This window comes from Muscardinus avellanarius (genome assembly GCF_963383645.1).
Source record: "Muscardinus avellanarius genome assembly, chromosome: 5".
Lineage (NCBI taxonomy): Eukaryota > Metazoa > Chordata > Mammalia > Rodentia > Gliridae > Muscardinus > Muscardinus avellanarius.
The window spans coordinates 57,914,333-57,929,931 of record NC_137790.1 but is presented as its reverse complement, the minus strand read 5'-3'; the positions used below and the strand labels follow the sequence as shown (position 1 = coordinate 57,929,931).

Sequence of the window (15,599 nt, the reverse complement as noted above, 5' to 3'; positions counted from 1 at the left end):
GTAAAGATGTGTGTGAACTTAGACTGTAATGAGACCTCACTCACAAGGAACCTACTCATAAAGAAGAGATTTCATCTGACCTCAAAAAAAGACACAGTAGAGGAGTTCAAGGTTATGAAAGAAACTGTCTAGCAAAAAAGTCTCTTCATTTTTCCTGTGATCCATAACACAGGGACAACAGGTCATTCGGTGAGATTTGGATTGTATGTGAAAGGATAAAAGAAGAGTATTTTGTGCTGCATGTATATAACCTGTGGGAATCTTAGAGATAAAAATTTTAGTTAGAAAAAATAAGAAAATCTAGTTAGTAACTTGCAAGCAATCTCATGAATTCTAAATTCCTCCTGTGTATAAAAATATAGAGCTCAGCCCAATTTATTAGAAATACATATATTAAATAGTTGTATCAGTGCACTTATAATAATTTTATTAATACTCTATTGTCTGAGAGAAAACGGTTTTTTTCAAAGGCTGTATTCTGAGCAGGTATGAACCTCAAACCATGTGCCCACATCGATTCTTTCAGACACTGTGATTTAAGCAGCACATCTCTGATTGTTGGAGACACGTTCACTCCTTTAGGCCACAGGATTCTATTAAGTGCTTTAGAAGAGGTCATCTAATCTACTGAATGGGCCTGAGAGATGGGAAGCTCCTCCAAACACAAGCAACTGCTCCGCTTCTCAACAAAGGATCGAAGACCTGGGAATATTATTTCAGCTGCCTGGGAAAGGTGGGTGAGAGTGCTGGGCAGAGGGCAGGCAATTATCTCTCTGCTATGTGTTAAGCAGCATTTTCGCCTAACTGATAGATTACTTCCAGCTGTTGGCAACAATTTTCTCCTCATCACGGCAGGCGCGAGAGACCCTGGCAAATGTTGAAGAGCAGTGTGAGTCGCTGATTAAATCCAAGATCCAGCTGGAAGCCAGAGTCAAGGAGCTGTCTGAGTGGGTGGAGGAAGAAGAGGAGATAAATTCTGAGCTGACTGCCACGGGGTGGAAACTCAAAGATGAATGTTCTGAGTTGAAGAAAGAAATCGATGACCTGGAAACAATATTGGCGAAGTCGGAGAAAGAGAAGCATGCTACAGAAAATGATGTGAGGAAGGCTTAGATGCCTGAATTCTGCTCCCAAATAAGACTTTGGTACCAGAGGTGGTGTTTAAATTAATTAATAGAGTGGCCTGCAACTATATGGTGGTAAGAGCTAGAGCCTCATCAAGTAAAGGGTCTGATGAGCCATGTTTTCCCATCTCAGATTTCCAGTTCAGGTTTATGGAACCCCACTTGATCTACCAAATGAAATGTTTTCATTTGCTTCAGTCTTATTGCATCTGAAATCTAATAGAAACAGCAAAATGGTTTCATTGGGCTCCTAAGTATCCTTTTTGGAAGGAGAACAAGCGTGATGATGCTTTTTGCTAAAAGGTGATTTGGGATGTATCTGCATACCCAGCTCTGCCAATGACTTGGAGTTTGACCTTGAAGCCATCACTTTAATTACAATTAAGGAAATATTTTAGTGATTTTTTTTTTAGTTTTGGATTTTAAATTTCATATCTACTTGCAGTTTGAGACTTGTAAGGAGTCTTTATTAAACCTTTGATAAACAGGGAATCTCTACAATGACACAAATTTTGGCAGGCAAATAAAAAGCAGTATTTGTGCCTTTTGCTTCTCTTTCATAAAAAGTGCATGGGCCTGATGAAGCCAGCTTCTACCTTCACCTGTGCTACCTCCTATAACTCTTCTTTAACTGCCATTTCCTTAAAACACTGAGGCAAAACAAAATCAGTACACGTCCCCTGAATTCTCAAAAAAAGTTCAATTGCCTTTGGTGGTGCTATCATTATACAGCACTGTGTTGCTCTGAATGCTGTGTGTACAGTGAGCTAAACTGATAATATCTGGTTGGCTGGAATACCTCATTTCCTGACCATGCCAGATAATAAATCACTTTGTGTGAAAAAAAAAGTGAACTTGCACTTTAAAAAACTGTGTCATGAACTCGGCTAACTTTAGTTCTTGATGACATTGGACATCTCATGATTTATTGGACAATAAAGTGAGATGACCCTTAGTGTTATGCCCACCCTTCCAGTAATGATGCTAACGAGCTAATGAAGCTGTCTTTGCCTTCTTCCCACAGATCAAGAACCTGACTGAGGAGGTGGAATCTCTAAATGAGGAAATCAGCAAAATTCACACAGCAGCCAAGGTTGAGCAGGACGCTCATCAGCAGACCCAAGACCACCGGCACATGGAGGAGGAGAAACTCTGCAACCTGACCAAAGCAAATTTGAAACGGGACAGGGTGTTGATGAGGCAAGCAGCAACAGATGGAGCCAGTTAGGAATCTGCCTACGTACCTACCTCCAACTTAAAAACAAAATTGCTGAGATGTAATAGTTCTACATCTGTATAGGGCACATGATGGTGAACCAGTACGTGTATACACTGTGCAGTGATCAAATGAGGACAATAAGCATTTCCAGCTCTTCAAACATTTACCATTTTTATATGTAGGATATTTGTGCTCTTCTTCTGTAGCCATACTGAAATCTATGATAGGTTGTTTTAACCAACAGTTACCCTATCTTGTTATAGAAAACCCAGAAGTAATTCCTCCAGTAGTAATCCACTGTGTGGTGTGGTGTCCCCATGAACATCTTTTCATTTCCCTGTTCCATATACTTCCCAGGCTCCAGGAACCATTAATACATTCCATTCTTCTATGAATTTGTATTATGGTTTCCACAAAGATTGACAATTTGTGGCATTTGTCTTTCTTTGGCTCTTTTACTTGACCCAGTGACCTAAAATTCCAAACATATTGTTGCCAATGACATGATTTCTTTCTTTCCTCTTGCTGAATAATATTCCCTATGTCTATATTCTATGTTTTCTCTATCAGTTCATTCACTGAAGACATCTAAGTTGATTCCATATTATATCTGTTGGGAATAGTGCTACACTAAATGGGAGTACAAGTGTTTTTTTGGTATGACTTCATCTTCTCTGGATATATATATATATATATATATATATATATATATATATATATCCAGTAGTATGTATCATAAATATACTGTAATATATATATAGTATATATTGCTGGATTACATGGCAGTCCTATTTCAAGTTTTTTTGAGAAACCTTCCTCTGTTTTCCATAGTGGCTATATTAATTTATATTTCCACTATAAGAGCTTTCCTTTCTTTATATCTTTGTGAGAATATGCTATTCTTTGTCTTTTTTGATGACCGCCACACTGAGGTGAGAAGATATCTCTTTCTGGTTTTAATTTGCATTTCCCTAAAAATTAGTGAGATCGAACATTTTCCTCATGTTTGTTGGTGATTTGTACATCTTATGAGAAATGGCTACTTAGTTCTTTAGACCATTTTTATTTGAATCATTTAGTTTTTGGTGTTTAGCTTTTTGAGCTCCTACGTATCATATATATTAACCATTTGCAAGATGAATAATTGCAAATAATTTTTACCATTCTGTAGGTTGTCTCCTAATTCCTTTTATTATTTTGTTTACTGTGCAGAAACTTTTTAGTTTAATATAATCCTTACTTTTTCTGGTTGTGCTTTTGGATCCTCTCTAAAAGAAAGGACACTGCCTACACCAATGTCTCAAAATGGTTCCTCTATATTTTCTTATAATAATTTCATCATATCTGGCTTCACATTGAGGTTTTCATTCACTTTGAATCGATTTTCATGTACAGTGAAAAGAGGGTATCTAGCAGGACATGGTGGCACAACTTATAATACCAGCATTTGGGAGGCTGAAACAGGAAGATCATGGTTAGTGGACAACCTCAGCAACGTGTGCTTTGCAACTCAGTGAGACCTTGTTCCAAAATAAAGAATAAAAATAGGGCTGAGGGTATAGTTTGGAGGTAGAATGCCCCTGGATTCCATCTCAGGTATTGCTAAAAAGAAGAAGAAGAAAAGAAGGGATCTACTTTTATTCTTCTGCTATGTATCTTCTAATTTTGCCAGCAATATTTACTGAAGATAAAATCTTTTCTCCACTGTGTATTCTTAGTACCACCAATCTTTTTTTTTTTATCTGTATAAACATGGATTGATTTCTGGGTTCTCTGTTCTGTTCCATTTGTTTATGTATCTGCATTTCCAATTTTTTTTTTTTTTGTGGTACTGGCAATGGAACCCAGGAACATTCTATTTTCAAGCTACACCCCTACTTCTGTTTTGATGTATGTCCCTTTTATGAGTAATTTGTTGAGAATTTTCATCATGAAGGGATGTTGAAACTTTTTAAATTTTCAATTGGTGCATTGTAGTCATGCACCAATATTAATGGAATACAAGACAGTGGAGACATACATGCACACATCACCCAATTAGCCTTTACCTAATTCCTGCCCCATTCCTTCCCCCTCCCTTCTTCTCCTGTTGGCTTAGTGATTGACTTTGATATGTATGTTAAAATACATCATGAACATTAGAGAATTTCCCTCTTCCCCCTTCCCATCCCCTCTGTTAAGTCGCCTTATTTGCTCATCTATAGAATCTCCTTTTCTTTGTCTAGAGTTCCTCCTATGACCCATTTCTCCCAGCTTTCTCATATTAGGGAGAGCATCCAATTTCTTATTTTTTGTGACTGACTAATCTCACTTAGCATAATGTCCTCCAGTGCCATCCATTTAAGGGATGCTGAATCTTAATCAACTATTTTTCTCCCTCTATTGAAATAAGCATGGTACTTCTTTCTGTTATTGTGTTTTAGCACATTTATTGGTTTGCATAAGTTAAATTATTCTTGTATCCATGGGATACACCCCATTTGATCATGGTCTATGATCTTTTCAATGAGCTGTTGAATTCAGTTTGCTAGCATTATATTGAGAATTTTTGCATCCATGCTTTTAAGGAATATGAATCTATGGATTTGTGTGTGTGTCTGTGTGTGTGTGTGTGTGTGTTGCTAGGGATTGAACCCAGGGGCATTCAACTTCCGAGCTACACCTCAGCCCTAATTTTTTTTTTTTTTTTTTGTGATACTGGGATTCCTGGAAGCCCTTCTACCCCTGGGCTACACTCCCAGACCCATTTTTATATTTTTATTTGGAAACAGGATTTCTTAAGCCAGTGAGGCTGGCTTCGAACCTGCGTGATCCTCCTGTCTCTGCCTCCCAAGCGAGGGAATTACAAGCATGCACCACCACGCTCGGCATAAAGAAGTTATGTGTTTATTTATTTTTATTTATTTATTTTGTTGGTACTGGGAGTGGAACCCAGGGATTTTCTACTTCTGGGCTATACTCCCAGACCTATTTTATATTTTATTTGGAAACAGGGTCTCACTAAGTTGCTGAGAGACTCACTAAGTAGCCGAGGCTGGCTTCAAACCTGTGCAATCTTCTAGTCTCAGCCTCCTAAGCGCAGGGATTACAACCGTATGCCACCACACCTGGCTCAGCCCTATTTTTTATTCTTTATTTTAAAACAGGTTCTCACTAAATTGTAGAGGTCCTCACTAAGTAGCTGAGTTTGGCCACAAACCTGGATCCTTTTATGTCAGCTTCCCAAGTACTAGGATTACAAATGTGCACCACTCTGCCTGGCTCTCTCTCTCTCTCTCTCTCTCTCTCTCTCTCTCTCTCTCTCTCTCTCTTTCTTTTTGTTATTGTATCTTTACCTTGTTTTGATATCAGAGTAATGCTGGCCTTGAAATAAGTTTGTCAGAATTCCTTCCCTTTAAATTTCTTTTGGAATAGTTTAAGAAGAATTGGGATTATTTCTTCCTTAAATATTTTGTAGAATACAATAGAAAAGCCAGTTTAGAGGAATTTCATTTGCTGTCTCAATCACTATAGTCCTTATTTGTATGTTTAGATTTTCTATTTCTTCTTGTATGTGTTCAAGAATTTATTCATTTCTTCTAGGGTATCTAGATTTTAGCAATTTCTTTTTTTGAGGGGGCTCTACTGGGAATGGAATCCAGGGGCATTCTACCTCCAAGATATACCCCTAACCTTGCCTTTTATTTATTTTTGAAACAGTCTCATAAAGTTGTGGAGTGCCTCACTAAGTAGCTGAGGCTGGGTACAAACCTGCAATCCTCCTGTCTCAGCCTTGCAAGTGCTGGGATTACAAGTGTGGGCCACTGTGCCCAGCTAGCATATTATTTTTGATAGTATCTTCTTGTAATTCTTTGTATTTCTTTGGCATCAATTTTAATGTCTCCTTTCCACTCTAATTTTACTTGAGTCTTCTTTTTCCCTAGTTAATCTAGTCAAAGGTTTTGTAATTTTTCTATCCTTTTAAAATATAAACTTTTAGCTGGACATGGTGGCATAAGTTTGTAATCCCAATACTTGGGAGGATGAGGCAGGAGAATCACATAGATTCAAAGCCAGCCTCCACTACTTAGTGAGGTTCTCAGCAGCTTAGTGAGACCCTGTTTCCAAATAAAATATAAAACAAGTCTGGGAGTATAGCTCAGAGGTAGAAAGCCCTTGGGTTTCATTCCCAGTACCACAAAAAATAAAGTAAAATAGAATATTAACTCTTAATTTCTTTGAATTTTTTGTTTTGATTTTACATATTTACACTGTTGTCTTTCTACTATTTATTTTCTTCTACTAATTTGGGGTTTGATTTATTCTTTCTTTTCCAAGTTTAAGGTGTATTGTTAGGTTGTGTACTAGAGATCATTCTATTTTTGATGTCTGTATTTATTATTACACTCTTGCTTGTCAGTACTGCTTTTGTTTTCGCCCACAGATTTTGACATATTGTGTTCTCATTTTCATTTGTTTCTGGAAATTTTTCTCTCTTAATTTATTCAATTATCCACTGGAAGAATATCTTATTTGGATTCTTTGTACCTGTATTTTTTCTGCTCTTTTTTCTTCTTATTCAGGTGTAGTTTCTACGTGCTTTCATTGGTGCATTATAGGCTTACATCATAATGTTAATCATGTTGACAATGAAAGGTATAGTTTTACTCTGTTGTGGTCTAAAAAGATACATGGTATGATTTCAATTTTTTAAATTTATTGAGATTTGATTTGCAGCCTGACATTATTTATCTTGGAGAATATTCTATGTGCTAATGAAACTAATATGCATTCTGCTACTGTTAAAAGAAATGTTGTATAAATCTCTCATAGGCCCATTAGCTCTGCAAAGGTTCCTTGAGTTGGTGATACTGCCCCCTGTAGGTGCTGGGATGAAATACAGATGCATAATAGAACACAAATTTGGCATTGTATCTCTTTATTCTCTTAAAGAAGAGGTTTCCAGAGGTGGGAGATTACTGAGTAATTCTTTTTTTCTGAAAACAGTGTGATAAGCCAAAAAAAAGTTTGAGAATCTCTGCATATGATTCACTGCAAATATTTATTTGTTGACTTTTTGTCAAGGCAAACTGTTCATAGAGGATAGTGGGGTGGTAAAATCTCTATTATTTTATTAAAGTCTATCTCTTCATTTAGTCCTAATAATATATACATATTTGAGTGGCCCTATGTTGGGTGCATGTGATTTATTGTTATATATTCTTGCTAACTTAATCCATTTATCAATACATAATGACCTTATAGATATAATTTTGATTTAAAGTCAGCTTTATGTGAAATGAGTGTAACTACTCCTGCTTGCTTTTGCTTTCCATTTGTGTGATATGTCTTTTTCAAACTCTTCACTTTTATTTTTTATATATCTATGAGTAAAACAAACTTCTAGATTCACTAGAGCTGATGCTATGGTTTAGATCTGGAATATCCTCCAGAGGCTCATGTGCTGAAAACTTCCCCTGTACAACTATGTCCAGAGTGGGGCTTAAGGAAAGTTATGGGGTCATAAAGGGATCATAAAGGCTCATCCCTCATCAGTGGCTTAATTTATTTGATAGATGAATAATTAAAATGAACTACTGGGTCGGGTTCAAAATGGTAGTCAGAGGGGGCATGATCAGAAAAAGTAGTGGCTAGGGAAATGTCCTTAGGGACTATATCTTGTCATAGATCCCTTCTTTGCCCCTTTCTCTTTTTCTCCACCCCCTCCCTCATGCCAAGATGACATGTGCAGAAGTGGATGTTGTACTAACTTCAGTTCTGGAAGCTAGGGAAGGACCAACATGCATCTCTTCTTTGAAGCAGAACACTCACTCTTAGAGCAGCCAGTTCCCTGATGTATCTGAAGCTTCTAAGGACTGTGGAATTCTCTTGCAGTCATGACTACTGCTAGGATCAAGGTGGATGGTACTTTCCTGCTTACCTTTTCCTGGCAGTGTTTTCTCTCCATCTCCACGACCACCTGGGAAGCCAGGGTTCAAGTTGCAAAGTGTATGCTCCTGTCTCTAGTTTGCCTTTTCCTGCTGTTTAGGGTTTCTTTCACTTCCTGCTGATTTCTAGAGTTCCCTCTTGCTTACTGTCCTTGAAATACAGTTATTTTTGTTGCTGCCCTTATTCTTTTTTTTTTGTGGCAGAGTAACAGTGCACCTTTTCTCAGCCACCTTATTATGTCCAGTTTTTAAATTAATTAATTAAACAATGTTGACAGTTTCAAGAAAACAGCATAGTTTGATTCATTATTTAGAAGAGCTATTGTTTGTTTGTTTTTTGTTTGTTTGTTTTTTGTTTGTTTTTTGTTTGTTTTTAACATACGCTAAACCAATACGGTATAACTGAAGCCCAGCACATGGTCTTTCAGCTTTTAAAAACAACTTTTATACAACTCTGGGCACTGTGAGGCAAATAGAGATGAATAAAAAGGGTTATGACTCTGACTGACTGGCTTTTCCCCATCGCTCCCATACAACCAGACTTTCTACTCCACAGACATGCTGGTACTCTGTTTGACACTGGTGTTGAGGGAATGGTTTAAAGGCTGTGTCACCTCTCCAGTGGTATGGTGAGATTTATTTTTCATTGAAAGATATGTAAGTCACAGCTGTGTTTTACCTACATTATTGAAAAATACTTGTGAGATTGTAAAGGTGATGCCCTGTTATACCTTTAAACACCCTGTGAAATCAAAGTGTTTCAGACCAGTCTCATTGTGCAGGTTCATAATTTTTCTTTTCTCCTTCTCCCTCACCTGCTGACAGAGGATATGCATTTATTCGCTTCTCAGTCTCCAAAGCTTAGTTTTTATAAAATTGCCAAAAAGTGTAGATAGGGCTTTTTGTTATTTACTTTTCCTCATGTTTATATATTTCCTCTGTTATATGTCGTTTTACTTTTCTTTTTATCTCCAACAATTGCATATGTCACAAAACCTCAATATATGGAATTATGTGTGTGTATGTGTGTGTCTCTCTGTGTATATATGTGTGCCTGCACAGACCCCCCCACACACACACAGTCTCTTTGGTGTCCTAATCCATTCAGGCTGCTATAACAAACTGAGGCTTATATGAAACAAAAATGTATTTCACACAGTTTTGGATATTAAGAACTCACAGATGAAAGCATTGGTAGTTTTAGTGTCTCCTGAAAGTCTGCACCCTCATACAAATGTAGCTGTGCCCTTGCCACATGGTTTAAGGGCCAAAGGACCTCCTTGGGATCCCTCCCATAACAGTACTAATTTCATTGGTGAGGGCTCTGTCTTGACGAACTATTTGTCTCTGAGGACCTACCTCTTAATATTTCCTTATTGCTTTGGGGATTAGAAATTCAAAATATGAATCTTGGGGGGAATGTAAACATTTATCCAATATATAGGACCTGGGATCTACCATCAGGTTTTTACACATATCATACATTAAATCTCCCTCCTGACCTAATTTGAATGTCATATCTTTTCCTGGTTATAGAAAATATCTCCCATTACCAAAAAATAAAATTATCAACAAACAGAAAGTCATATTGATTTCTGCCAGACTAATACTCGGCTTTTCTGAGTTGTTGCTTGAGGGAGTAAAGCTAGGACACATAGATGGAATTAGCATAGAATAATTTTTACTTCATAGGAAGAAACATTCCTTAGTAAATGGAGTCACCCGTAAGTGATATGAGCTGTCATGTGAAAAAGTAAATTTCCCATTATTGGAAAGTCATCAAACAGGGACACGCTGGTTGTTTTCCTTGGACAGAACTCCTGATCCATAATCTCTGCAGCTTCCTCCCATCACTGATTTCTAGATTATTTTGCTAACCTATTAATGCATCTAATATTTATTTTGAAATTCCTACACAACTGAGCATCATTTTCATAATCTGTGTTTGTTTTTTTCTTCCTTTTTCCTGAAGGGAAGTGGTTAATGAACACATTTAGTAAAGTGTAAACCCCACCTATTTATTTAACTAAATAATATTCCTTTGTTGGCTGGTGGAGGTTGCCCTTGAGTGAAGAGGAAAGTGAGAATGAGCTGTGAAAGGGAAAAGCATAAACTGGAAGGTGATTTAAAGGGGAAGCAGGAGAGTGTGGAGAGCCTGGAGCACAGCCAGCTGCAGCTATCAAAACAGCTGAGGAAGAGAGCGCCTTCTGTTGACATGAGGACCTGGAAGGAGAGCTTGTATTAAGGAAGGGCTCTCTCATGTCACTTATCTTCAGGACTCCAGGCCAGATATCTCGAGACTCAAGGAAATGACAACAGGCTTAGGAAATGGATCTTTTTCCTCTGCTGTTCTTTACTATATAGTTGTAGAAAGAGAACCAATGCATACTCTAGAAGATAGGACTTGGTATGCATGTGACTAGCAGATGAGAATGAAAGGTGTTAGGTATATGAGATGGGAATTATTGGGAATTTGAGGCTGCAAATCAAAACTCAGAAATGCTCATTCAGAAATACTTCATGATAAAATAAATGGCCTGGGGTTTATCTACTGTCAGGTTTTAGCAAACATCATACAGGAAATCTCCCTACCTACACAATGAAAGTGCACCAACACCTTTGATATAAAGACTAATATACTTTCTGGTCATTTAAATAATATTGGTTTGCCAGGTATAACTTCATTAGTACTTATGTAGGTATTTTCATCAAATAACTTACTATATAAGTGTTAAACCTCGTATAGCAAAACATGCTAAAAATCAAAGCTGGAGAAACATCATCCATGTAGGTTTCTGGCAACAGGAGGAACTCATGGAAGACCATTGAATTGTACAGTCAGTGAGATGGATTCCCTCGCCTTGCCCTTTCTGTCTCCTTCTAACTAAACTTAGAAAAAAAAAAAAAAAACACTAGGTGCTTTTGACCTTATTTAGATTAGACCATAAAAGGGAAGACCAGTGATATCCAAGTATAAAATAAAGCCAAGTTAAAGTTGGGAGCTTATCAGTAATTGGGGTCCACAGTAAAGAGAAAGAGAGGGAGAGGGAGAAGGAGAGAGAGAGATAGAAAGTGAGTGTCCAGTGAGCAGCTTTGCGTTTCTGGCTTCCCTTGTGCGCCTGTGTTTCCATTATGCGTGCTCTTGGTGAGGTTTGACTAATATTCTACTTTTGAGTTACTGAACTTGATAGGTGTTTGGAAAAAAATGAGATAGGTAACCTAATGAATGTAATGGAACAGTGCAAGGCAAAATGATGATAGTGTTCCCCTAGCTTTCAATTTTGAAGATTGTGTTTCAGCTCAGCAAAGTGAAAATGATGCTCTTGATAGGCCATTGGTCAGAGAATTTTAGAACTTTAGAAATATATATATTTTCAAAAAGTTGTAACTTTATCATAAAATATTTTTTCATAAACAACTTATGTGTATTTAAATCTTGATACTTGATAAATGTGGCATTTAAAATTAGTAATGACAGGATAGAATACCAATAAGTCATATGACGATTATTAACTATTCATTTATCTTAGGTAAAGGTTAAATTCCTTTCTCATGCTATTATATGCCTCAAATCCAGTTGCACTAAAGAATTTAATGTAAAAAATAAAGCCATACCACCATTAGAAGATTTAGCATTATAGCCAGGCAGAGTGGTGCAGGCTGGGCACATGTCTGTTATCGTAGTACTCAGAGGCTGAGATAGGAGGATGGCATGTTTGAGGCCAGTTTCAGCAACTTAACAAGAAATGTAACAAATGCTCAGCAACATAGTGAGACTCTAATAAAATAAAAAATCAAAAAGGGCTAGTGGTATACTCAGAGGTAGAATGTTACTAAGTTCAACCTTCAGTATGAAAAAAAAATTGACATTATTTAGCCAAAATGTGTATTCAACCTAAATATCTATTTATATATTAAATAACAAAGAATATGTTGGATACACACACACACACACACACACACACACACACACACACACACTGAAATATTACTCATCCTTAAAGAGAAAGGAATGCTTTCTTTTACTATAGGGCAGTAATGAATTGACATGGAGGACACTATTCTAAGTGAGATAATCCACTCAAAAAAAAAATACTGCATGATCTGATTTATGTAGAATAATCATAGAAACAAATTTATAGAATGGTGGTTTTTAGGTCCTGGGAGAAGGAAGAAATAGAGACTTACTATTTAACAAGTATAAAATTTTAGTTATGCAAGATGGTTAAATTCTAGGACAATTTTTCAATGATGTGATAATAGCTAATAGCACTATATTATATACTTAAGAATTTATGAGCCGGGCATGGTGGCTCATGGCTCATGCTTGTAATCCCAGCACTCCAGAGGCTGAGACAGGAGGATTGCACAGGTTCGAAGCTAGACTCAGCTTAGTGACGCTCTCAGCAACTTAGTGAGACCCTGTTTCCAAATGAAGTATAAAATAGGTCTGGGAGTATAGCCTGGAGGTAGAAAAGACCCTAACTTCCACCCCCAGTACTACAAAAGAAAAAAGAAAAAGAAAAAAAAGAATTTATGAAAAGAGTACATCTCATAGTAAATATTCTTACAACAACTAAAAAACAAAATTAGATGAAAATATAGATGATAAATCTTGAGAAATTGGCAGTTAAAGTTATCTTGAACATACACAAAAAATCTAAAATGTTTGGTAATTAGACTACATCAAATTCTTAATATAAAGTTGAGACAACTTACAAAGGAAGAGAAACATTTGAAACATATATAAAATAAGTATAAAGCATATTAAAATAAAATATTTACCTGGACAACTAGATGAAAAAACTGTTAGAAAAATGGGCAAAGGACAACAGACAGCTCATTTGGTTTCTTTGGCCATTTCTACATACCAATAATTGAAAAAATGTACTGCCATCACTAGTGAACAAGGGCATTCAGAATAAAACATAAAAATACTAATCCATGCTCTATGAAAATCTTAGAAGCATGCTGATAACTAAGATTAAATGTAAAGGAAGAATGATCTCACACTGTTAATAGAGCAAGAAGCAGATGTCTATACCCAGAAATTACTTGCCTAGTGTCTAGAGAAATATCCCAAAGGAGATTGTATATGAACAGTGTTTTTTGTCAAAGCAAAATGTTGTAAAAAATCCTCAGTGCAGCGCAGGGTGTGGTGGCGCACACTTGTAATCCCCGCATTTGGGAGGCGGAGACAGGAGGATCGCGCTGGTTCGGAGCCAGCGGGCTGGCTTAAGAGACCCTGTTTCCAAATAAAAATATAAAAATAGGTCTGGGAGTGTAGCTTGGAGGTAGAAGGGCTTCCAGGAACCCCAACCCCAGTACCACCAAAAACAAAAAAACAAAAAAAACAACAACAAAAAAAAAACCTCAGTGCTTATTAGTCAAAAATGCATAAATAAACTACAGGATGTCTAAATATGGAATGACTATATCATAAGTTTTAAATGAAATAATCTTTATGTGGGCCAGCACAGAAAAATCTCTAATGTATTACTGGATATAGATAGATAGATAGATAGATAGATAGATAGATAGATGATAGATAGATTGATAGTAGTTTGCCTTTCATAGTAAAGAAAATGAAATAACTTTTACAGCTATGTATACACTCATAAACAATAACATGTTAGTACTTAGAAAAGTGTATAGAAGAATTCATAATAAATTTATAATAATAGTTCCCTCTAGGAATAAAACAGGGGTTGAATAGCCAAGAAAACTTCAGATGTAAATAAATTTTTATAAATGACAATAAATTCATGTGTTATTTTTTATAATTTAAGGAATATTTAAGCAAAATGTTTCTATTCTGAACAATTCTAATGTTCACCTTTTTTTCTAAACAAGAAAAAAATTCGAAGTGAGTCAAAAGAATTCAAAAGTGGAGAATGATAAATGCCTGGTGGCTCAGCTTCAGAAGATGGGGAAACAGCTCTAGTAATTATTTGTCAAATACTTGTGTGTACCTGTATTTAGGTCCATGTGTAATGATTGTTGCTTCAATGACAAGGTATCCATATCCTTGCCCACTGTAGCCAGAGGGAGAAAAAAGCAGTGGCCAAGAAGGTGACCTGTTCCACAGATGTGTGCCCTGAGGAAAATTGCCTTTTAAACTTAAACCTCTTTATGAGGATAATAAAAATAAATATCTCATTTGTTGTGTGTTCACTGTCAACCCTTGGCATTGAGCTAAAATCCTGGACATGCATTTTTTACTCATTAATCTTTCTGACAACCTTTGAGCTAATATTATTAAATGCAAGTGTACTTAAGTGGGAAGCACAGTGCATGACCCATGGTATGCAATCAGTGTTTGCGATTTAATTTTGTGATTACTATTTTTATGATTAGAAGGCAATTATGCTTAAAATTAGTAAGTTCCATAGGCACTTGTGGCCTCAAAACATTATTTGGTAACACATAATTATTTTAAAGTTTATACCATGTGACTGTTTTTTACTATATTATGTTAGAAAGGAATTAAAAGAATATAAAGTAGTTTCAACTCTTTCTCTTGCCCTTTCTCACATAAGATTGATAATTTTCCTTTGTAGTTAAATATCTCAAAAATGTAGCCATTTCTCAAGAATATTTTAGAATTCCTTTTTAATATTTATTTTCAGAGACATTTTGAGCTAAATAAGAAAATCAGTCCCCTTACTTCATGATTTGCTTTCAGATACAATATTAATTTCTAAGTGATTATCTATCCTGCTCTGGCCATATCTTCAAATGATGCTTGGCTTTATCAAAAATAAAAAATCAAGCCGGGCATGGTGGTGCATGCTTGTAATCCCAGCATTCAGAAGGCTGAGACAGGAGGATCTCAGTTTGTGGCCAGCCTCAGCTACTTAATGAAGCCCCCTGCAACTCAATAAGACCTTGTTTCAAAATAAATAATAAAAAAATAGGGTGGGGTTGTAGTTCAGAGGTAGAATGTCCCTGGGTCCAATCCCCAGTACTACAAAAGAAAAATAAATAAAAATTTAAAAATTTTAAATTTATCCAAAATATCCAAAATAAATATTGCTGTCTTAATGATTTCAAAAAGTTCTTCAAACATTATTTCTAAAAAATATTTTAGAAATGTTTGATTTAATGACTGGAATAAATGTACTGTTTCCTGTGATATCTAGTTGGAAGATCACATTTACTTAAAGGTGGAAATCATACTTTTTTTTAGCACCTTCTCTGTCACACCTCATCTACAGAACTGGTAGACTACTTATCTAGTATGATCTTGAAATTAGTTTTCCCTATGCCATGGTATTTTTATTGAACAAAAAGAAAAATATTCTAAACTAGACTTTATCTTTTTTCTCC

At 36.1% G+C, this 15,599-nt stretch overlaps 1 protein-coding gene across 1 annotated transcript in view; it reads left to right on the top strand.

Annotated features, from left to right (window-relative positions):
* Positions 1-15,599, top strand: part of LOC308263493 (uncharacterized protein) — a gene marked incomplete at both ends in the record, with an annotated part of 68,565 nt that overhangs the window by 16,802 nt on the left and 36,164 nt on the right. The window contains 2 exon segments of the mRNA XM_080696507.1: positions 856-1,098; positions 2,149-2,347. Of these exon segments, the coding sequence (XP_080552633.1) occupies positions 856-1,098; positions 2,149-2,347 (442 nt within the window).